We start from the raw sequence: 24,138 nt of genomic DNA, 5'->3' as shown, positions 1-24,138 counted from the left end.
TATTGATTGCCTGAACGGAGTGCTTTCAGGGGATTTTGAAAATCACTTTGTCACATTGTCATTCTTTCAATCTTGGAAAAAAACATTTCCACACGTGGCGGGGGGCTTTTGTCCTGCAAAGATATCAGTTAATCATAACACAACGGCTGTTTATATTGAAGTCTTAAAGGGGACAGCACAGAAAACCGAGCATTTTAGACAGGGCCAGAGACAGGGTGGAAAAAGGTCATTTAACACTATATTATGACTTTTTTGTGCAAAACCCTTTACAAACATTATAAGTGAACATCAAGGAAAATAATAGGGATTCAGCCATCTCCTGGGATTTTCACGCACAACAGGATTTTCATGCAAAACAGTCACTAAAGTTTACTCTGAATTGTGTCAGAAACCAAAAACATCCAGTGTGCAGCTGTTCTGCGGATGGAAATGCCTTGTTGAAAAGAGAGGTCAACAAAGAATGGCCAGACTGGTTCGAGCTGACAGAAAGGCTAAGGTAACTCAGATAACCCCTCTGTACAATTGTAGTGAGCAGAATAGCATCTCAGAATGCACAACATGTCGAACCTTGAGGTGGATGGGCTACAACAGTAGAAGACCATGCTGGTTTCCACTTCTGTCAGCCAAGAACAGAAAGCTGAGGCTGCAGTGGGCACAGGCTCATCAAAACTGGACAGGTAAGCACTGGAAAGAAATAGCCTGGTCTAATGAATCTCGATTTCCGCTGAGGTACACAGATGGTAAGCCAAAAAAAAAAAAAAAAAAAAGCTTTTTTTGTTCTTGGCTGACAGAAGTGGAACCCGACGTCATCATCTGCTGTTGAAGCCCATCTGCCTCAAGGTTTGACATGTTGTGCATTCTGAGATGCTATTCTGTTCACCACAATTGTACAGAGTGGTTTTCTGAGTTACCGTAGCCTTTCTGTCAGCTCGAACCAGTCTGGCCATTCTCCGTTGACCTCTCTCATCAACAAGGTGTTTCTGTCCGCAGAACTGCCTCTCACTGGATGTTTTTTGTTTTTGGCACCATTCTGAGTAAACTCTAGAGACTGTTGTGCATGAAAATCATGTTGTGCGTGAAAATCCCAGGAGATCAGCAGAAATATTCAAACCAGCCCGTCTGGCACCTAAAATCATGCTACGGTCAAAATCACTGATATCACATTTTCCCCCCATTCTGATGGTTGATGTGAACATTAACTGAAGGTCCTGACTCGCATCTGCATGATTTAATGCACTGCACTACTGCCACACGATTGGCTGATTAGATAATCGCATTAATAAGTAGGTGTACAGGTGTACCTAATAAAGTGGTCGGTGAGTGTATATCCTCTGAAAAGATGTCATTACCTTCACAAGTCATTACCATTACAAACACTATCAACAATGATAAAATCGTTAAAAATTATACCAAAAATAGCCTAAAATTACATCAAAATCCACATGGAGGTTGATAAGAACCATTAGAACCCTTTTCCTATTTTAGGTCGTGTAAATGTTTTTTTAAATTAATGAAACAAAGTTTTATTTCTCAACATTTCAAGTAGTCAGAAGTGTCCCTTTAATTGAAGAATGTCCTTTAACAGTCCAGACACCTGGACTTAATTTTCTCGCTGACTATAAATAAAACAAGAGTCGTTGTGAGTCATTGCAGTATTTCTACTGTTACATGATTAATTCAGTCAGCTTGGCAAACCCTGACAAATTGGCCTCAGCAAACAGACTTGGCACAGGTTTAAATGATGGCACTGGGAGAAACGGGTAGAGCAGCTTCAATCTGATTCACGGGCACACAAAGGTGAGCTTAATTTCTTTATTAGCAGCCAAGTTCCCTTACATTCCCCACTAAAACTTTGCAGCTTCCTCCAGGACTTATATATATATCCACCCAGCCCCTACATGATTATGAACATTTGGGGTTTCAGCGAGCTTCCTCTGCAAATAAGCCAAAGAGATAATTCAATTGTGAAACCCCATCTGCTCTGTGAGCCTCTTTGTCTCAATGTATGCATCAGCTATTCAAATCATTCCCTCCTCCCCATACAAAATGCATAAATTGTAGGATAATGAGCGAAGGTTAAGAAGAAAAACTGACTTGAAAAGGAATGAGAAACCCTCAGTTCAGTGATACTTAACTGAGAAATGGGATAACTTTTAAACTCTTAAACGTGTCCCCTCAAATCTGCATTTAGCTCCCTGAGCCTGACCATTTAAATAATTCAGATTCTGACAAATAATTGATACCCATGCTCTTTCAGTCTAGATGAATTCACGGGGCACAGTCATTAGGCAAGGGGGAAAATGGGAGGAAGAATAAAAATATGTGGACAAAGAGTCATGAAGAAAAAAGGGAGGGACTTATGCAGGAAGTATAATTAACTTTCTTCCAAGAAGAAAGTTAACTAGCGACCTCAGGGTACAAATATCAATCAAGCTTGCCTGTTGGGCATAAATTTGTTATGTTTGTTTCAGTGGAAGTCACGATTGGGACAGTAAATTATAATATAGAGGTAGCGTTCCCATGCATCCTTAATGTGCTGCATGTGAAATGGGGGACAGTGGCAGCTGTCCAGGGCTTCCATACAAGAGTTAAGATCCCAATAGCTTCTCCACAGCAGCACCCAGAGGAGCAGCACTTAACCTGAATTATCTCACTTTAAACATGCAGCTGTGAGTGGGCACCGGTTCAAAATAATGAGGTCCACTGACTGCACAAACAGACTTTATTTCAATGGATGAGAAATAATTTTTAAACATTGCAAATTCAGATTTCAATCAGAAATCAAATATTGATAAATAAAATTAAGTTGGCTAATTATCTGCCTTGTTTGCACAGCAGGGTCAGAAATAAACCAGGATTCGGGGCAAAATGCCACCTGAAAGTGATAAAAAACTCCCCAGATATTTACTGCATTCTGACACATTTTGACAAATTAGGCCCCCTTTACACCTTGCTTTAACATGCGTTTCATATCCGAATAGTACCTGGATATTCTTTAGCTGGATTGCATCAAAATCCATCCCTGAACACCTCCAAATGGTTTTAGTGATCCGATATATATATATATATATATATATATACACACACACACACACACACACACAAATCCCAGTTACTGCAGGCGGGGATCTACCAGGGTGGCATGGGGTGGCAAGTGCCACCCTAGGAAAAAGCATTGCCATCCCATGTGCCAGCATTTGGTATCCCAATGCATAAAATATAATGTCATTATATTGTAGTTGATGCTGATGCAAAGTAAGAGTTTATTTATGTCAAACTGTTTCAACTCTAACCAAAAGCCAAAATGACAACAGCGGGACAATTAACTATCCCAGCCGATCACATGATTGATTACAGCTGTGGCCAATCGCATGCTTGTCAACTGCAGCATGTGCAAACTGATTCTGCTTCTGACAGGCACAGTTGCCAAGTCCGCTTATTATTAGCGACTTTAGGCTTGTTTGTAAATTGCTTATAAATATGGACACTTGCAGGTTGCTGTTTTTTGGGCTTATTTTCAGAATACAGTCCCGTTTTTGGGACTTCCAACACACCCACCCCCTGTTTTCCAGTATCTACCCTTTTGATGTTGTATAGTGTGATCTGTTCATTAAATTTAGACTGCCAGTTCTACATGTGAAATATTTTAATTATTTTTGTAAAAGGATATAATTATTGAAGCAAGATTATTTTGATACAGGGAGGCCAGGGGCTGATTGTCAAACGGGGAAGCTGTCACAAGGGTTTAATTTTAGAAACTATGAGGAGAATTAACAGTCTAATTACACAAAAGTGTGTTTTCTGTAGCAGTAGTTTTGATGCTTGTTTCAAATACCTAGTTCAAAACCCTCTTAAATTACAATATATTTTAGTAAATTAGATCAGGAATGATCACATGAATGTTCTCATGAATCCTGTTAATCCACTGTGGCAACTAACTGCTAGTGACAAAATGTGAATGTGTGTTCAGTGAACTTAATCTGTTTTTCCTGGGCAATAACTGTGAACATATGGCACTGCTTTTTTTGTTTTGAGGGTTAAAACAGAAATATGAAGCTCATTTTATTATTAAAAAAAAAAATCAGTGGGGATACATATGTGTATGTGAATGAACCTCTTGATACCTACGCAATAAGTTGAGTGGGGTTTGTACCATGTAAACACTCCTTTTTCGGTACCTTTGGGAATTTCATGCAAAATGTACTTGTTTTACATGCATTACTTTGAAGTCGAATGCTCATACAGCAGAAGCACTAGTCTCATGCCAGCAAGTATAATATTTTTATTATCTTTCCCTGTGAACTTCCAATGAAAATGTCTTGGAGTAACTGCAATTTTTGCTTAAAAGGGATGACTCAGAATAATATTTTTGTGATAGTCGACATTATGCCACAAATACAGTCAACAGAGCTTAACTTGTATTGAACCTGGAACGTTCCTTTAACTTTAGACCTTTGTATAACCTTCTGACACCACACATCTGGATCCCTGCTTATGCTATTTCCTGTCAAGTGAGTACAGGAGATGAGTGGATAAGACATGTCAGCAATGTCCTGACACAGTTGCATGACAGCTTCCTTAACTAAACAAAGCATACTGTACAAACCATTGACTACAGAGAAGAAAATCCAGCCAAGAACGGACTATTCTTTCTAGATTCAGAAGAGTTTGGCTGATGTTTACTGATTCAAGTCTTACTTAACTGCCACCCCCTCCCCTCTAGTGTGAAATGAACAGAGAGGGGCCAACACATTACTCTTGCACATAAAACCCATTGCACGGCCACAAAAACACATTACCTTTAAAAGGACATCCACGTAGACATTATGCTGTGACATTATCTCTTTAATGTCCCATTTCACTCCAGCCATCAGCAACAGCATCTGCTCATAATCTATGGCTTTGGCTGCCACTATCCAGTAAATGGGTTTGCGGAGTTCACTGGCCGTAGATACAGTCTATAGGGGAAATGACATAAGTCAAATTAAAGAGTGTTGTAAAAACAACATTTAATCATTTAGCAGACACTTTTATCCAAAGTGTCAAAACAGTCATGACAACTCTAAATAACTTGTGCGAGATGGCAAAATTGTAAGATGTCATACAACTTGGCTCGTACAAATTCCCATTGAGACCAACAAAATCAACGAACAATTTTAAATAGTTACTATAGGCATCACATTTTAGCTAGCCTCCAATCCAACACTTTATTTCAGGAAACGTCAGTGAACACATTTGGCTACACATTTCATATTTATTTATGTGATTTATTTATGTATTTCTATAACCTGTGAACTTACGTCATCTCGTTCCAAACCCCAATGTTTTCTTTCTTCCATGGTACACAACAATCATTTTCCAATTAAAATCAAGGTTAGGTTTGGGGTTTGGTTTAGGGGTTAAACTTTTAATATTATTGTTTGTTGGTTCATTTATTTTTCACTATGGTAGTAAAAGTTGCACATTTTTGTATGACTTTTATGGTTTCACCATGTCATACTATCATTACGACTTACATTTACATTTACATTTATACAAAGCGACTTACAGTGCACTTATTACAGGGACAATCCCCCAGAGCAACCTGGAGTTAAGTGCCTTGCTCAAGGACACAATGGTGATGGCTGTGGGGATTGAACCAGCAACCTTCTGATTACCAGTTATGTGCTCTAGCCCACAACGCAACCACCACTCATGGACTTGTCATGGGATCAAGTTGAAAGTGGCATACAGTATAAATTAGGACAAACACAAGCAATGTACATATCAACAACACAATTTTTTTTTTTTTTTTTTTTTAAGAGTAAATCAAAGTAGAGGAAAATATAACAAAAATATTGTCTTAAGAGTGGTTGACATAATTTTACCTTTGCAGATCTCCAAGATATTTTCACAGAGTAAAATTTGTAGTAGTTAAGACCAGTATAACTTCACTGATTACTTCATCAAAAAAGTGATCAAATTAATAATTACTTTACTTTTAAGTTACTTTCTAAAACACTTGAAACAAAAAGTTTTTGTTTTTCCGCTCAATAAATTCAAAATAATGTCTATTTTCTCCTTGTTTGTTGTTGTACACCCTTCGGCTGTCACAGAAACGCAAACAGACATACATAGGAACAAATGAATTCACATGTTAATTGTATTACACATAAATTAGATTTTTTTAATAAATATTTGTAACCCAAGTAATGTATTTAAAAGTAATTACTTTAAATGAAAGTCAGTAACTGTAATCTGATTACAATAATTTAAAATGTAATGTATTACACTACTATTTGGTGCCTAAAAGTAATTAGATTACAGTATCTAATGACGATGAGTCTGCATACAAAAGGGAGGCTGAACAGCTGGTCGTCTGGTGCAGTCAGAACAACCTGAACACGCTCAAAACAGTGGAGATGATAGTGGACTTTAGGAGGAGCACCCCAACATTGACCCCACTTACCATTCTAAACAGCACTGTGGCAGCAGTGGAGTCATTCAGGTTCCTGGGTAGGGTTGCACCAGGTCTCACTTAAGTTGGGATGTAAAGTTCTCACTAAGGGCTTAGTAACTACTAGTTAGTTTGTAACTAAGTCAGTGCTTAATTTGGTTGCACCACCTGTTCTTAAAGCAAGACTTAACTAGTAGGTCATAAGCTCTCCGTAAAGTAATGCGTACTCACATAATATGACGTTTACCTGGATTTATCCAATAAGCAGCCTTCAAATTTGTACACAAGTGTTAAAAAGCTGTGAATTTCAGTTTGATCGTTACAGTTGATGTTCAAACCTTGTTTGCTCACGTAACTCTCAGCTGTTATAAATTATATCCCCATTAAAATACGAGATAAAACAAGATTTCATTAATTATATAGGCTATTTAGCTTATATAAATAACAATATTCAATAACTGTATCTAAAATAAATAAGGGACGATAAATAAATACTAATACAACAGGCTGGAAAAATAGGCATTTATTAATTTTAATATTTTATATATTTCGTATATGTTGAAACTTGACACCGGGCGGCAGTTCGATCGGTTTCATGCTGAAGTAAGTTTTTTAAATAATGTTTTCTCTTGTAAATGTAAATGAGTGCCAACACCATTATATATGTCGAAAGGACTGAAGCCTGTCAACCAAAACATGAGCTCATTGATTTCATTAAATGAGTCTGCTTTTTTATTCCATCTGTTACTTCTGGTCGGAGGCTTCCGTAAATATTTAGTTTATATGTAGGGTTACGTCCTAAATTTAATGGTGCAACGCTCAAATATTTAGTAGTTCGTAAATTGTGACTTAGTGCCCATTTACGTCACAACTATGCTAAGTTGCAACAGCTGGTGCAACCGGCCCCTGGGCACTACCATCTCACAGGACCTGAAGTGGGAGTCCCACATAGACTCAAATTTGAAAAAGGCCCAGCAGAGGTTGTACTTTTTTCGCCAGCTAAGGAATTTCAACCTGCCACAGGCGCTGCTGAAACAGTTCTACTCAGCAGTCTGTCCTCTGCACTTCTATAACTGTCTGGTTTGGTTCAGTTACCAAGTCAGACATCAAAAGACTTCAAAGGATAGTTCGGACTGCTGAGAGGATTATTGGCGCTCCACTACCCACCCTGCTAGAACTGTACACATCTAGAGTGATGAAAAGGGCTGGTAAAGTCACTCTTGACCCCATTCACCCAGCACACTTCCTTTTCGAACTGTTGCCCTCTGGCCGGCGCTACAGAGCACTGAGCACCAGAACAGCCAGGCACAGGAACAGTTTTTCCCTCTTTCCTTTTTGTCAATACAACCATGTGCAATATTCAATCGATCCATTCCTACTTATATCAATATTTCATTTATATTTTTTAACATATCCTAACTCTTCTTCAATACATTACATCACCTGCACATAACTGTTTATCAGAGAGCAAGTTCCTCTCTCCCCTCTCTCTGTGTGTCTCCGCTTGCCCTTTCCCTCACCCCACACCTCCCCTCGTCTCTCCCCCAGGTTCCCAGGAGGTGGGTTGGACTACCGGCTGACAGAACGGCCGGAAGGGCAGCATCTCCCCTACAGAGATGGGGGGGGGAGTTAGTCTGATCAGTGGCGCCCCGGTGTGAATCGGGCAGGGGAGGAATGTGACAAGGAGGAGGGCGTGGCTGGGCCATGAGGCTGCATGGCCGGCACTGAATCAGCTGATCAGCGGGAGAGCAAGATAAAGGGGAGCCGGAGATGCCAGTTCGAGAGAGAGAGATGCACGTGGCCGTGTTGTGTGTGTGTCCTTATGTTTTATGTTGGTTTAAGTTTATGTTTACCATTAAAATTTATGTTGACTGTTCACCCGGTTCCTGCCTCCTCCTTGCCCGTCCTTTTACTGTTACAATGTCACTATATGTATATATGTTTAATTGTATATGTTTGTATGTATGTATATATGGTTGCATTCTCTTTGTACTGGAAGCTTCTGTCACCATGATAAATTCCTTGTGTGTGTTAGCAGACTTGGCAATAAAGCTCATTCTGATTCTGATTCTAATTACTTTGTAATCCAATTCCACCCAACACTGGTTATGGCAGAAGTACATAAAGTGTATTGTAAAAGTATTTACAAACTTAACCAACTCTCTTATTTGACTGAATTAGAAATCCTAAAATCCTGAAAGTCAAACAAATTTAGATCTCAATAATACTTTAAGTTCTAAGCCATTTTTTTTATTTATTTTTTTTTATTAAATATTGAATCGGTGTATTGAAAATCCTTTGATTACATATTTGCCTTACAATTGGCATCCACCCATGAATTTCTAGGCTGCAAATCTTAAAGGACAACAGTGAAAAAATGAATTATCATTCCAAAGAGTGCAAAATGCATATATTAAGAAAAGGGTACAAAAACAGTAGGCACTGTTGACTGAATTATCAAGCGGACACCTAAACACTACTTGAAAAGGTTGTCCCTCAACACTCCAATGATCCCTTTGAAGGAGTTATAAAGAAAAAAGTAAAGATGCAACAGTCATTCATATCAAAATCTCTGTCATAAAACTGACCTGTAGGGAAAGTGGCACAAAAGAAGCCATTTCATAAAAATCTGCATGGAAAAGTTGCACAGCAATACCTATGGCTCAAATCTAAATTCATGATGATGGAAGCATTATGCTGTGGGGCTGTTTTTCATCATCAGGATCTGGGTATCTCTTTGGAATACAAGAATGAATGGCAAAAAATATAGAGAAATAGTAAAAAAGGACTACTTCAGTTGCTTAGAATTTGAACATATCTCAGAGAACAACTGATTTAATAAAGCATTAAGCCATGAAAGGCTGTGCATTACAGTGATTTTACGACAGGCAAGGGGCATTCTTATTTCGCGATAATGACTGGCTGACTGTACATTATCCCATTTAGTACATGACTACTAACCAAATAAGTAAATAAATGGACATGAAATATGTAGTTGGGTTGAAAAATATTTTATTACAGTATCAGATTAAAAATAGACAGTGGAGTGTTACAAGGGACATAGTGAAAACTAGCACAGTGTAGGAGACTGGTTGCCAGGGACAAAGGTCAAATAAACATTTTAGCGGTCATTATATAAAAATACTTGCCTGCAGAATGGACTTGCCTGCGATTGGACCAATCAGAATCAAGTATTCCAGAGACCCGTGTAATAAGTCATGAAATATTCTACACCAAATGATCCTTACATTGTACAGTCATTTTGATTCCTATAAGAGAAGTTATTTCATATTTCAAAGACAACCCTGGCAACCCAGCAGAAGACAAGTGGGAAATTGAAAGGGCTCTGAAAGGGAGAGACAGAAACATTCAGGTCCATAAATAGCTGGATCAAACTGACCTGTGAGTAGAACTGCTGAAGGAAGGGCTTCTTGGCTGAAGGCATCATGGTGTCAAGATGGGGCTGAAGGAACTCAAACTGCTCTGCCAGAAAAACTCTGCAGGGAGAAAAGGACCAGAATCAGAGAACGATTTCTGTGGGTTGCAATGGCATGCTTGCTCAGAATGGACACATATTGGTTACCCGCAGGGAACTCGCTGAAGCTGAAAGCTAGTTCCACTGGTGATTTTTTTTTTTTTTTTTTTTTTTTTTTTTTTAATGTGACTAGGGGAAGCTTGAGGCTTACATTTGTAGTTTTACATTCTGCTTTTATATCATTTTCAGACATGGGCTACAGGCCGAATGCTGTAATTTTCTTTCCTATAAATCTATATGACTATACTCTTTATATATCATTGTGTTTTTATTAACAACATACAGTAAATTCAACATGGCTGACGAAAATGGTAAAAGCACCAAGAACCTCTAGAATATCTTATTTCAGGAGATCCAGACAGGTAAAATATTTTTTGATAAGATTTATTAAGATCCAAGGAAAACTTTTATAAAGGTTTGATTTTTTTGTTTTGTTTACTTTCCATAAGTGATAATACATTTGCCCACTGCAGTCTGTAGTGGACGACATGCATTACAGGGCATATTTGTTAATTGGATATTTAAATGGGGCATTTGAAGCTCAACTACTTTTCACAATTCCTGACATTTAAACAGAAAACATTCCCTGTCTTAGGTCAGTTAGGATCACTACTTTATTTTAAGAATGTGAAATATCAGAATAATAATAGAGAGAATTCATCACATTACCAGTGGGTCAGAAGTTTACATACACTTTGTTATGGCACTTTTCCACTGCACGTTACGGTTCGACTTGACTCAAATCTGCTTGCTTTACTTTTCCGAGCTTGCTTTTCCACTGCAGTTTAGTGCCGCCTCGACGTGGGTGGGATTATAGGCTGATCGACAAAGTTTCTCTGCCTCTACTGCTGTGACATCATCTTAAATGCGACACAAACATTACTGACCATAAACAATAACATGACCGCTAGCTGTTAGCTACTAGCTCATTATGCTGAGTAAAGCAGTTGTTGCATGGTGATTTTACACAAGTGTAAGTTAAATTGGCCTGGTTGTTTTAGAAGCAAGCTTTCCAGTAGATGGTCAACTAAATAAAGTGAAGCTTTCAAGCAGAATATAGAGTTAACGTAACAAAACGTATCATCCTCCATCGTGGACTCCAACAACGCCGTGGCCGAGTCCAGGGCACTCTACCTCCCATTGCTCGCCGGTCTATTGCCATAGATAGTGTCCATTTGTTCGAACCACTTACACTTTCTTCTGTTTGAACCACTCCGGCTGTTGTGGTCCTTGATGGTTCTGTAGTCACTTTTAAGTTTTTTGTTTTTTTACTTTTCCCTACACTGTTGGTAGGTCCGGTGGTAGCTGTGTGCGGCCAACAGCTGAGAAACTTCCTGAAAGACTTTTCTGTTTCGCGTCGTTTCGTTCATCGTTAACGAGAGGAACGTCTGCACCTCGTTTATTGACCATGGCGTGGTTTTGCGCACAGCCATTTCTTTTTATAATTCGAAAGTTGCGTGAACAAATGATATTGCTGTTGCTGTTGCTAACTTTAAAACTAGTGGGTTGATGTCTTGTGTCACAAATCCAGTGACGCTGGTAGTGACGATTCTCTCTGACCAATCAGAGATCTGCAGGGTTTTGACGTCACATTTAGTATCGGATCGGCTCGCTTGGAACCTCGACCGAGGTGGAACTAAAAAAAGTATCAGGTACCAGGTACTATCCACAGTGGAAAACCCCCAAAAAGCGAGCAGAGTCGAGTCGAGTTGAGCTGTACCGTGCAGTGGAAAAGCCCCATTAGTATTTGGTAGCATTGCCTTTAAATTGGGTCAAACGTTTTGTGTAGCCTTCCACAAGCTTCTCACAATAAGTTGCTGGAATTTTGGCCCATTCCTCCAGACAGAACTGGTAGGCCTCCTTGTTCGCACATGCTTTTTCAGTTCTGCCCACAAATTTTCTATTGGATTGAGCTCAAGGCTTTGTGATGGCCACTCCAATACCCTGACTTTGTTGTCCTTAAGCCATTTTGCCACAGCTTTGGAGGTATGCTTGGGGTCATTGTCCATTTGGAAGACCCATTTTCGACCGAGCTTTAACTTCTGGCTGACGTCTTGAGATGTTGCTTCAATATATCCACATAATTTTCCTTCCTCATGATGCCATCTATTTTGTGAAATGCACCAGTCCCTCCTGCAACAAAGCACTCCCATAACATGATGCTGCAACCGCTATGTTTACGGTTTGGGATGGTGGTCTTCGGCTTGTAAGCCTCACCCTTTTCCTCCAAACATAACGATGCTCATTATGGCCAAACAGTTCAATTTTTGTTTCATCAGACCAGAGGACATTTCCCCACAAAGTAAGATCTTTGTCCCCATGTGCACTTGCAAACTGTAGTCTGGCTTTTTTATGGAAGTTTTAGAGCAGTGGCTTCTTCCTTGCTGAGCAGCCTTTCAGGTTATGTCGATATAGGACTCGTTTTACTGTGGATACAGATACTTGTCTATCTGTTTCCTCCAGCATTTTCACAAGGTCCTTTGCTGTTGTTCTGGGATTTACATATTGATCTGTTTCTCACCCAAAGTGATCATATTGCTATAGAAGACATTAATTTAACCACTGGAGTTGTGTGGATTACTTTTATACTGCCTTTATGTGATTTTTGGAGCTTGAAAGGTCTGGTCACCATTCACTCGCATTGCATGGCCCTACAGAGCTGAGATTTCCTTCTAAAAATCTTTGTTTGTGTTCTGCAGAAGAAATAAACTTATACACATCTGGGATGGCATGAGGGTGAGTAAATGGTGAGAGAATTTTTATTTTTGGGTGAACTATCCTTTAATTAATTTTTTCTTCTTTAATCTAAAACAGTCTTATGCCTCAAATTCAATCATTTGAAACAAGATTAATGTTAATCAGATGAACTGTACAAAGCAGGAAAACAAACGTTATTATAATAGCTTATTGGCTATAAAATTCATTTACGTATGTGATCCGAGTACATCAATTGCACCCTGTTAGCCACTACAGTAATCAAAACAAATGTGTGCCGTTCTGTTAGGAAGGAAAAAAAGAACTGAGTGAAGCAGTAAATACAAATCACTGACTCCTACTGCTGCCAATGACTGCGCACAACTGGAATCTTTATAAAGAATCAGTGCCCACCCACCACCACAATGCATAAACACCAGCTAATCTATGCTAATGATGGCCCACATAGAGAGATAAGTGTTCATTGAGCAATAAGAGTCCAAATATTTGCATACTACACTAAAAGAAAACCAGAGACTAGATGAAACTAGAATATGCAAACTATATGTTGGCGATCCCTAACTGCCAAGTCTTTAGAAGCTATAAGGTTTCAGTTCTACTTGATAAAAATAAGACAAACTGCCTTTTTTTGGGAGACAAAAGAAAGCTGTGACAAACAAAAAATGTAGGTTGTTTTTCACTAGAAATCTTGTCCTGCTTTAGCTTTTAAATCAAACATGCCTGACATCAATGACATTTGAGAACAAACCCGACACAACATGAAGATTGTCAGTGAATAAAGACTTACATTTTGCCGGTTCATCACACAAAGCTATCGTACTGATTTAGAAGACTTTAGAAGAATTTATGGGCCACATTATTGTTTCATTTATGGTGCTTTATTGTCATTTTGGAGCTAGTCACCCTTGACAAACTCATTCATTGTCATTATATGAATAATTGTGGCCAGTGAATTCACCTTTCATGTCCCATGAAAAAAAAAAAAAAAAAAAAAAAGTAAAAAGGGCTTGTAACAATATGAGTGTGAGTAAATGACAGAATTTGTATTACTGGGTGAACAATTCTTATAAATTATTGATATTCAAATGTATATAAATATGTTGCCTGCCAGCCAATCATCTTCGTTTGCTGAAATTTTGTTTCAGGAATATTTATAACCCACCAACAATGAATGTTCCCAAGAAGATTTAATTGAAACATGCAGAACGAATTTACAGATAAACAGAGATTCAGTGATTTGTGACCAGAGAAGGAAATTACATCTAAATATGTAAAAGTGCAAAGAACAAGAGCCTGAGTTTATTTGAAAGAGAAGTTATAAAATACACTTGTTTTTTATCCCATTTTTCACATTTCAAAAACAGAAAAATACTAAAGTTGGAACGAGAAAAAAAGGTTTGTTTACTCATCTGAGAACGGTGCAGAGGAAATAATGTATAATCTAAAGTTCGTATGTTATGCTTGCATAAATACAGCACTCAGACGATAACAAGGTACCCAATTCTTTGGCTTACCTTTCACAAACTTACGCCTTCTCTCAGCTCATACTCTCTGGCCTTCATTGATTATTTCATTAAGACGGGAAGGTGGAGGGGGCAAATAAGAAGTTGCATTGCCACTTTCCTTCTCAGAAAACAAACATGGTTTGAAGCGTAGTGCATTCTGAACATAGTCGTCAAAGAGGGTTCGGCTGGAGTCAAGACCTTAACTTCTGTGATGACTCAATGTGGTTGTTTTTGTGCAATCAGGTGGAAGCAGAGAGTGGTTCCTTCCAGACAGGAACATTCTTTTCACACTTAAAGGTGCACTCAGTACTTTTTTCCTCATTCAGAAAGCTTTACACAAAAATGAATTAATAGTAATTTTAAAACTCCATTCGTATCAGTAACCTTATAAAAGCTGTTTTATTCTACATGGAGAGGGTTTCCTCATGGGGGCCCCCCATGTTAGGATCACATTACCAGCCAAATACTACTCACTTAATTTAAGTAACTGCCCTATTATTTGACACTTTCACTCATAGATTAAATGAATCTTGGCTGACTGTGAATAGTGAATTTCTACAATTGCATCAATAAATGAAAACAATTGTGTTTGAATGACGCTGCATCCATGCCCCTAGGGGGCAGTGTAAATCCAAGACAACATAAAACAAATTACTGAGTGCACATTCAAGGGAATAATTCACCCTCAAATTAAAGGTAATACATTCACCCTAATGTCATTCCAAACCTATATGCTGCATTTTTTTCTGTGGAACTCAAATTGCAAATATTTTCACATATTTTCTTTTCCACAAAATCACAGTTCATAGTGATTCACACCAAACTTGTGTTTGAAAAAAGCTAAACGCAGCACAACAAACAGAACAGAACGCAGGTGTTTCAAGATTTTTAACAGTTGAAGTTCTTTTTAACTTGACAGCGTCTAAAAAAATGAGGTGCAAATTGAAAACAATGGGATGTAACACAAAAGTTTTTACCATGTGTTAATAGAAATCAATTGATAAACAGCACGGACAGACCAAAAAACGTGTTCTGTGTAAACGGCCCCTAAAGTGGTTCATATGACTTGTGCACTACTGTATATTCTTCTAAAGCCTTTTATAGTCTTCTAATGCCATTTCTATACTTCTTCACTTTTGATCTAAATATATGAGGAGAGATATTAAAGTAAGCCCAATTGGGCTTTATATCTTTCCTGCACATATTTCCTTTCAGTGGTGTATTCTTGTATTATTCATTTATTAAAATGTGCCAAAAAACTAAAATATAAAATAGGTTAAGGAAATTGTTTTTCACTGAAAATCTTGCCTTCCAGTTAGGTATTAACCGGAGAACCACTGTGACCAGGTCATTCAGTGAGTTGAACTTGAGAAGCAGATCGTTCGCATTATGAACAAGTCATTATTTGAGCTGGTTCTTTTCAATGAATCGATGACTCATTACAGCTCAAATTTGGAGCTTGACAGATGTGGTCAATATGAACATTATATGAAAAAGAACATGGTAAATATACCAGCATACGTGTTTAGAATGCCATTAGGGAGAGTACATGAGAGAACTTATTAAGAACTTATCATAATTAGTTGAACTACTCCTTTAAACTCTGATCAATTTGAATCTAAATCTCTGAAAAGGGTTTGACTCAAGATTCCAGTACAATTTTTGGCATGAGTCAACACCATCTGGCAACATGGCTGCATCCAAGGCAACTACAGGAATCAAACTCTCTCAGTTCAGCTGATCTTTCTTCACTGGCAAGGCAGTATTCCCTGCTGTTTTGAAAAGGCTTAATTTCTTGCTGAACAAGCAATCAAATAGGATAAAGGTCAGTGAAACGGATACTGGACGGTAAAATGGGGTTCAGAGACTCTTTCACCTAGCAGCCTCTCGTTAGTATTATAGTGAAAATTCAGGTAGCTCTCATCAGCCCCTGCAGCGTCACGTCACTTAATGAAATGAACTCCCCTGGCTGTTGCCGAAGCTGCCTATGCCGGCCTTTGTTGACTCGTCAGGAGACACACAAGGCTTAATAGGGTTCAATGATTAGATAGCCACAGTGAATATGTGACTGATTGAGTTAGACAGGCTCAGTTGAATGCAGCATTTCTAGTTGCAATGTTCAGCTGAAACCTCTACCACTGGTTAAAAAAGTACCATTCAGTCATTTTTTTATTTTTTTATTCATTTATTGTTAAGTTAATTATGAATTAAAACAATATCACATTTCTGACACATAGCAAATATTTAGACTAACTGTTCCTTGTTAGTCTAACTAGTTATCTAGGCTAAATTTATTCAGTGGCCATTATGATTTTTTTGTGTTGTTTTCTCAAAATTTTTGGATATAATTGTTTTGTCAGTGACTTTTGTTATGTTGAGATTACGAGAGAAAACTGAATAATAATGCATGGCCTCTTTGGGCTTCCGTATGGCATTTTTTCCAAATCAATTTGGCGCTGCTATGAACAAAAATCTCTGTAATGTTCTTGAATGCAGTCCTTATCTTGAGTATCTCGCAAATTAATTAAGGCTGCATATTTCGCGCAAGATTTCCATTTACAGACAGTTCCATACTGAAAATCTATGTACATTCATTTAGCTTTGATTCAAGAAATCTCTAGCTTTTTTCCACACATTTCAAGTCTGCTTTATGTGAGGCAATGGCAATTTTTGGTCTGCTTAGGAGCAACATCAGAAATGCTTGGCTGTGCATAAATTCAGCACAGAGCGAATTAATCAGACCTACATATTTATGCACAAGATTTCTCACAGTTTCAGTTCCATTCTGAAAATCTGTGTACATGCAGATGAACTCCATTTAAAAAGCTTAAAAAATATAACGTGTTTTTTGGCACATGTTCTGCAGAGTCAGCCTTTCACTTAATTGTATTAGTCTGTGCGGGAGCAAAATAATAAGAGGAGAGGGGTTGAGAGGCAATTCACTCCCTTCCAAACACATATTTTTCTTTTATAAATTTCAATATGTGTTGGAGAGAGACAGACAGACCAAAGTCTTCGTGTCTGTCCCGAGAGAGAGTCTTGTGTTGTGTGAAACTGAAAAGCGGACTGTTTATTTGAGTGAAGCTGACAAGTGGACTGTTTATTTGAGTGATGCTGAAAAGCCGTCTTATGTTTTGAGTGAAGCTGTACAGCGATTGTTGGTTATTTGTGAATAAAACGGACTCACATGAACTGTGGAAACTGGTTCCCGCTTCCTCCTTTATCTGCCCAACCTGAACCTTTGTTACACTGGTGTCGAAAGAAGGAGGGGAGGGACAACAGGGAGAGAGAGAGGGGCTCGCCGGCCCACGGGTACGCCGCTAAATGGTCCTCAGCCAACTGCACTGCTTCATCCAGCGATGCCAGTTGGTGGCACTGGACCCACTCCGCAGTTCCTTTCGGTAGTTTTGCGCTGAATTGTTCCAGTACCACGAGATCGATGACGCCCCTGACGTCGCTGGGCTCCTTGGCCAGCACCCACTGCCGGGAGGTGTCGCGGAGCTGTTGAACGAAGACAAACAGGCGGCCGACTTCACTCAGCATCAGGGTTCGGAACCGCCGGCGATGCTCTTTGGGATTGCGGCCGACCCGCTGCAGGATGGCTTTCTTCAGCTCAGGGTACCTCAGGAGGTTGTCGGGCCACGAGTTGGGCCTCGCCGGTCAGCAGCGGTAGGAGGTGGACAGCCCATTGCGGCCGTGGCCATTCCAGAGCTTGGGCTGTGCGCTCTAAGAGCTCCAGAAAGGCCTCCGGCTCATCTTGCGCCCCCGTCTTCAGCAGTGTCACATGGGGGTTCGCTGCTGCTGGGGTGATGTCACCTGGCTAATTGTACTTTTATATACAGTACTGTGCGAAAGTTTTAGGCACTTGGGAAAAATGTTGCATAGTGAGGATGTCTTCAAAAATAATACCATAAATAGTTTTCATTTATCAATTAATATCATAACAAAGTCTAGTAAACATAAAAAAACTAAATCAATGTTTGGTGTGACCACCTTTGTCTTCAAAACAGCACCAATTCTCCTAGGTACACCTGGATACAGTTTTTCTTGGTTGTTGGCAGATAGGATGTTCCAAGATTCTTGGAGAATTTGCCACAGTTCTTCTATATATTTTGGCTGTCTCAATTGCTTCTGTCTCTTCTTGTAATCCCAGATCTACTCAATATTCAGTGGGGGGCACTGTGGGGACCATACCATCTGTTGCAGGGCTCCCTGTTCTTCTATTCTATTCTATTCTATTTGCAAAAGAAATGTTTGGGAGTCTAAAATGTATATTTCCTATTGACACACTAAAGCTGAAAATATAAATAACCATCTTAAGACAAATGTTTTTGTGAAGCATCTTATGTGCCTAAGACTTTTGCACAATACTGTATATTATGCATGAATTCCTTTAAATACTGACTTCTAGATGACACTGATTTAACCCTTTAAGCTTGGATGGGCCCACCAAGAAATAATAATTATCAAAATATTAATAACTACAGTTTTGACAAACACAAAATAGGTATCGTTTTAAAGTGTAGAAGCTGTACTTTACAATGCATGTAGGCATTTTGACCAAAAAAAAAACCCAACAAAAAAACATCAAACTGCTCAAATAGCCATGTGTCATATGTCGTTGGAAAGCTCTCAAAGAGTAGAATACAACCAGCCTATTTGTTTTACTCACAGACAAAAAATACAGTGAGGAATAGCTAAGTAAATGTCTTTGACATGTTACATGTAAACAGGTGTTGTTTATTTGCCAGGTTTTTCACTTATAACTTCTCAAAAAATAAACAGAACATTACATTTTACTTAGAGGAGGTGATTGACTTTAAAATGAGCAAACACACAATGCAATTGGATGCACAGATCATTAGATAATTCACAGGAAGCACAGTGTGCACACAGCACAAAATGTGCTTTCTGGCTAAAACCACCTTAGCATTCCTGAATCAGATGACATCATCGGAAATTATGTGGTACGTTGTCCAGCATCATGGAACACTAAACCAATCGCTTTAGGATCCAGATCGCTGCTACTGAGGTGGAAGTCTTCAAAATATGGGCAGACAGGATCATTCATTCACTCCAATTACATATTGCCACCTGGATATGGCGCCAACTACATGACACAGACTAAATGATGGCTCAAATGACACAGCATGGAACTGAATGAGATCTCGTTACTCATGCCTGCTTGCTTTGGAGAGAGATTAAATTGTAAAACAAATAAATTATAAAATTATTATGGTTTATTTGTTTAGGCTTTTGGACATTTGGAGATGATTTTGGACACTATGATAAATTATTTTTGTAATGCTATAACTTTTGATTGCTTTGTTGTATCAACATAAAATTTTACTCAGTTACAGGTGACATGATTGGGAACAAAACAAAAGTAGTTTTTCAGAGCTACCTTAATCAAACCCTGAGATGTATAATATTAAATCAGAAAAATAAGATAAAGTGTTTTTTTTCTTAGTTTCTGAGGCTGAGTCTCAGAATTTATGATAATCTATTTCATTAAAAAATATTTGAAAAGTGTTCTTTAAATGGTACCAAACGCTTGGACCTCCTTGTTTTTTATTGTCAAGTTATAAGCTAGTGCCCGACCGATATTAGCCTTTCACCGATATATCGGTATCGGCATATATTTTACCAATATGTGCCAATATGAAAACTTTTTTTCAGAACATATAATGCAGAAAACAATGCTTTAGAATTGGTGTCATAGCGTAGTTTGTCCAGCAGAGTGCGCTCCGACTCCATTGTTTACAGAGCTGAACTGACAGTAGCTCTGCAGACAGGGCGGAGTTCAGCTGTGTGTCGGTAAGTTGTTAACTAGTTTGTGAAATACATACTGGAAACTTAATAAACAATGACCCCATCATTTTCCCTTTTCAATATAACTAATATAACATTAACCTTGTCCCTGACAACCATGTCACTAATGTCTGTTTGCTGTTAGCCAGATATAGTTTGTCAGTGCAGTCAGTAATGTAGCAGATTGAAAGGTAAACATCAGATCATCTTTTTGCAACTCAGCAGACAACGGTGCGGTGGTGGATTATGTCTGATGAGTGTTGATTTCATGCTATGTTGTTACCTAGTTGGTGAGACACAATGCTGGAAAGTCAAATAAACAACATCCGTCTTTTACTCTCCGTGACAACGAGCTTATAGCTAACTAGCTAATCACGTAGCAACTTTCATTGTTGTCAGCTGAGTGGAAGCTAATGAGTAAACATGTATTCACCAAACTGTTTTGTTCAGGATTCACAGTTTGGTACCCCCTTCAACCGAACAATTCCAGTCGTTGCATTTATAAAATGTAATATTTAGAAGTCTGGTTTTCCACCGTTGAAAGTTTCACCTGAAATTGTATAGCAGAATCCGGTGTACCACCACTGTTTATCTTGACGTATTAATATAGTCAGCATTTGACTGATACTAAACAGTAATACTGATGTTTATTTAGCTATTTATTTTAATTTTATTTATTCTTTATTTTCTCAGTGTTCATTTCTAGAATTTGTTGACAATGTATAATAATAATGTCAAATATTCTTTGATAAAAATATTTGTTTAAGAAAGCAGCCTTCTGAGTACCTTTGCATTGTCATTTCGGTGCAAAATCGGTGAAAAATCCACATAGAGAAGGTCTGTTTTCATTCCAGCTCAAAAATTAAAAATATCGGCCACCATATTGTAATCGGTGAATTTTCCCTCTCTAAAATCGGTATCGGGTCTCAAAAATCCCAAATCGGGCGGGCTCTATTATAAGCCTTAAATTTTGGGCATGCCACTGAAACAGGACATTTTTAAAAATACCCTCAAAGCTTAAAGGGTTAAGTAAGCATGTTTAAAGCAGATCTTACAGTGATTCAGTGGCGACGACTCTCTCAGCCAGGCCATACAGTGTGTCACTGGCTGTCAGGATGACCAGCTGAGTAAGGTGAGGGCAGGGGACCTTCTCCTTCCTCTCCTCTGGGGTTGCATGAGAGCTGGAGCTCTCCCCTCCAGCCTCCTGCACAAAACACAACACACATTTTGACTGAGCTTCACTGAATGTCTTCAAGCTTGTAAGTAATGGGACTGAAAATAATTGTCAAATTGATGACATACAGCACTTATATTTCATCTTACCAAAGCAAACAACTTGGCAAAAAACTGTGTAGCCACAAGACGGAACAAAGCGAACAGGGTTTGATAATATGTTTGGCTGTCTTGACTTTCATTGTAAATTCAGAACCTGTCACCAAAGAAAAACAACAACTCCAGAGATTTGATGTTTTTTCACAGTGTGCACATGCACATAACCTAATATAAAACAAATGAACAGATCTCGCTTCGTGTTTATCCACATTTATTCTAATTTAAATCACATTTAAAATGTCAGATTAAGACAAATACCATATAATCAAAGTGTAATCAAGTTTCTTCCTTCCATTTAAAAGTCTGTGCTAATGAGAGTAATGAAAGGTTTACAATTCAATCTGTCCTACAAAATTTGGGTGAGGAAAAAAGTTCAGATGTTATATAAATATGAAGAATCATCTCACCAAATATGAAGATTGTTAGGGATAAAGCTAGAGTGCAATTGGATTTTATGTTTTTCAGTCAGTCATTAACATTCAAAGCATTGTTTTCCATTTTCCTTACACAAAACCAGATTCAGATAACATTACTAATGAAGAGCTGGCGTTGCCACTATAAGTTGGTGAACCACTGCGCTAAAATAAAGGTTTAAACTTTGAAGATTAAAAAAAATAATCACTCAGATAAATTTTTTTTTTTAAAGTCCATACTTATACATAACATTAACAGTATGTCATATACAGTGACAGACTTGCTTTGGATAAATGCATCTGCTACTGTAAATTAACAAATGTAACTTAAAAGATATTAGGGATGCATTAATGAATTGGTGGCCGGTATTTATCGGCCAATTATTGACCAAATTAAAACCATCAGCAAATCGGGTTTAGGCATGAAAATGCCTATATGAAAAACCAATGGTGTATTTATAATTAATTATCATCACACTTTGTAAAAACTCTGTGAATTCAAATGCACAATTCAGAAATAATGATATGGACAGAATGTAGAAGGGTTGGCACTCCAATGAACATGTAATATTTAATTTATAATCATTCTCGTTCTCACATTAATGAGGAAAAACCGTTGTTACAGATGTGAAAGTTGCATTCCTATCCATGATGAGGTCAAATCAACCAAAACGCTTTGAAATCCACAAACTTTGACTTCTTAGACATTGGTATGGTATCCATTAAGGCTAAACAATTGATGGAGTTAAAATTGAAATCGCAACATGGTCTTGCATGATTACTAAACTTTGAAAGCTTAAAAATAAACTGCATTTAGCAATTCAGTCAGCATTGTGTATGCAAGCGGCGCCCTCTAGTGGTATGGCATTATCCATTATCCATAATACCACAATAGAAAGTTTTGTTCCTTTGGTAACTTTATTTTTCCATGATGTGGTTGACATTTCCGTGGAATTGCCCAACATATGTATAATATGAATTTATGATGTTCTATTATATACAGTACAAACATGTAAAATGAGAGTTTTGATGTTTTGAACTGCAAAAACAGAAGTGCAAAAATGTTTAAAGGTACAATATATATATATATATATATATATATCCACATATACATTTTTTTTCAATCATCATGCTTTCATATTTAGATTTTTTAAAATATTTTTATCTTCTATTTATCTTACATTGTGTCTCTATTTATATATATTTATATAATTTTGGCCTGTCATGTGTTCAACAGATCCAATCCATATTAAATGGAAATTATTTCTTTTCAGAAAAATAAAAAGATTTTGTACCTATTTGTACATTTTAAAACATAATTTCTGAGCAAAAAAGTGATCTGATGACAAAATAAGGAAAGTGGCAAAATACTGGTATCGGTATCGGTCAAAAATTTTCATATTGGTGCATTCCTAATAGATATAGATCATGTAAAGCATGCACATCTGAAATTCACATAGACGCTCGACTAAAATGACTATGGGCATTCAGCCTGAAATGTCACATTTGGGGCAAGAAAATTCAGCTATACTTAAAACTTAACATTCAGTCTATACTTCACAACATTGTGCAGACTTTTCTGTGCTACAGTATGTTTAGGTTCCATTAAAATAGCACTGCCAGATCATTATCTTCTTTTCAGTTCTATTATGCAAGTCTTAGGAAGGCATGTGTGTAAAAAAAAACTGTTTATAATGCTCAGTGAAGTACCCAAAATTGGCAGGAATAAGTTCTTTTGGTACTTTACCTCTCTTTCAAAAGAATAATATAATATAAATGCTTTCAAAGCATAAAGAACAGGCACCTCAGCACCACTGAATTTTGTCCAGAGAGTCCATTAACTGCCACTATGTTTTAGTCTAAATATGAATGATCTGGTGAGATGCTATAAAAATAGTGAAATAAGCATTCAGATGTCACTTCTTTGGACAACAATGTCACTATGTGCAAAACACAAAGCAATACTGATCTTTTGTCCAGTGCAATACACTCAGAATTATACATCTGCTGCACTGAAAGGATGAATGTCATGAGGTCAGAACCGAAATCTTTCGAAAGCATATTGATGTTGAAGGATTGAAGACAAATCTTTCATCTGACTGTTCTATAAAATGAGATGGTGTCTGTAGTAATCAGTTTATCCATTAAATGACCTTTACGAAACCATCACCGCAGGGCATGTGTAGTACAATGTTTGATGAAATGTGAAATGAAATGCCAAATGCAGAGACATTCAAAAACATCCACATAAAACTTGCAGTGCATGAAATCGCCTCTCATATACCTAGGATTGTGTTTGTACTCCTACTTGCTTATAAGTTGCTTTGGATAATGAATACATGTGAATTAATATTAATGCAACAGAAATAATTCAGTATTTCAAATACTAGC

At 37.8% G+C, this 24,138-nt stretch overlaps 1 protein-coding gene across 4 annotated transcripts in view; it reads right to left on the bottom strand.

Annotated features, from left to right (window-relative positions):
- The window catches only part of LOC127425293 (syndetin), a 217,980-nt gene that overhangs the window by 17,775 nt on the left and 176,067 nt on the right, over nt 1-24,138 (bottom strand). For 3 of the 4 annotated variants that reach the window (XM_051671084.1, XM_051671085.1, XM_051671087.1), the window contains 3 exons: nt 21,058-21,206; nt 9,837-9,933; nt 4,800-4,958 (listed from right to left, as the gene is read on the bottom strand). In XM_051671084.1, coding sequence (XP_051527044.1) covers nt 4,800-4,958; nt 9,837-9,933; nt 21,058-21,206 — 405 coding nt within the window. Of the gene's footprint in view, nt 1-4,799; nt 4,959-9,053; nt 9,706-9,836; nt 9,934-21,057; nt 21,207-24,138 lie in introns of those variants that run through there. The other variant, XM_051671088.1, reaches the window with a different exon arrangement.

Source organism: Myxocyprinus asiaticus, chromosome 34 (assembly GCF_019703515.2).
Source record: "Myxocyprinus asiaticus isolate MX2 ecotype Aquarium Trade chromosome 34, UBuf_Myxa_2, whole genome shotgun sequence".
Lineage (NCBI taxonomy): Eukaryota > Metazoa > Chordata > Actinopteri > Cypriniformes > Catostomidae > Myxocyprinus > Myxocyprinus asiaticus.
Note: the sequence above shows the minus strand (reverse complement) of the source record. Positions and strands in the feature narration are given on the sequence as shown.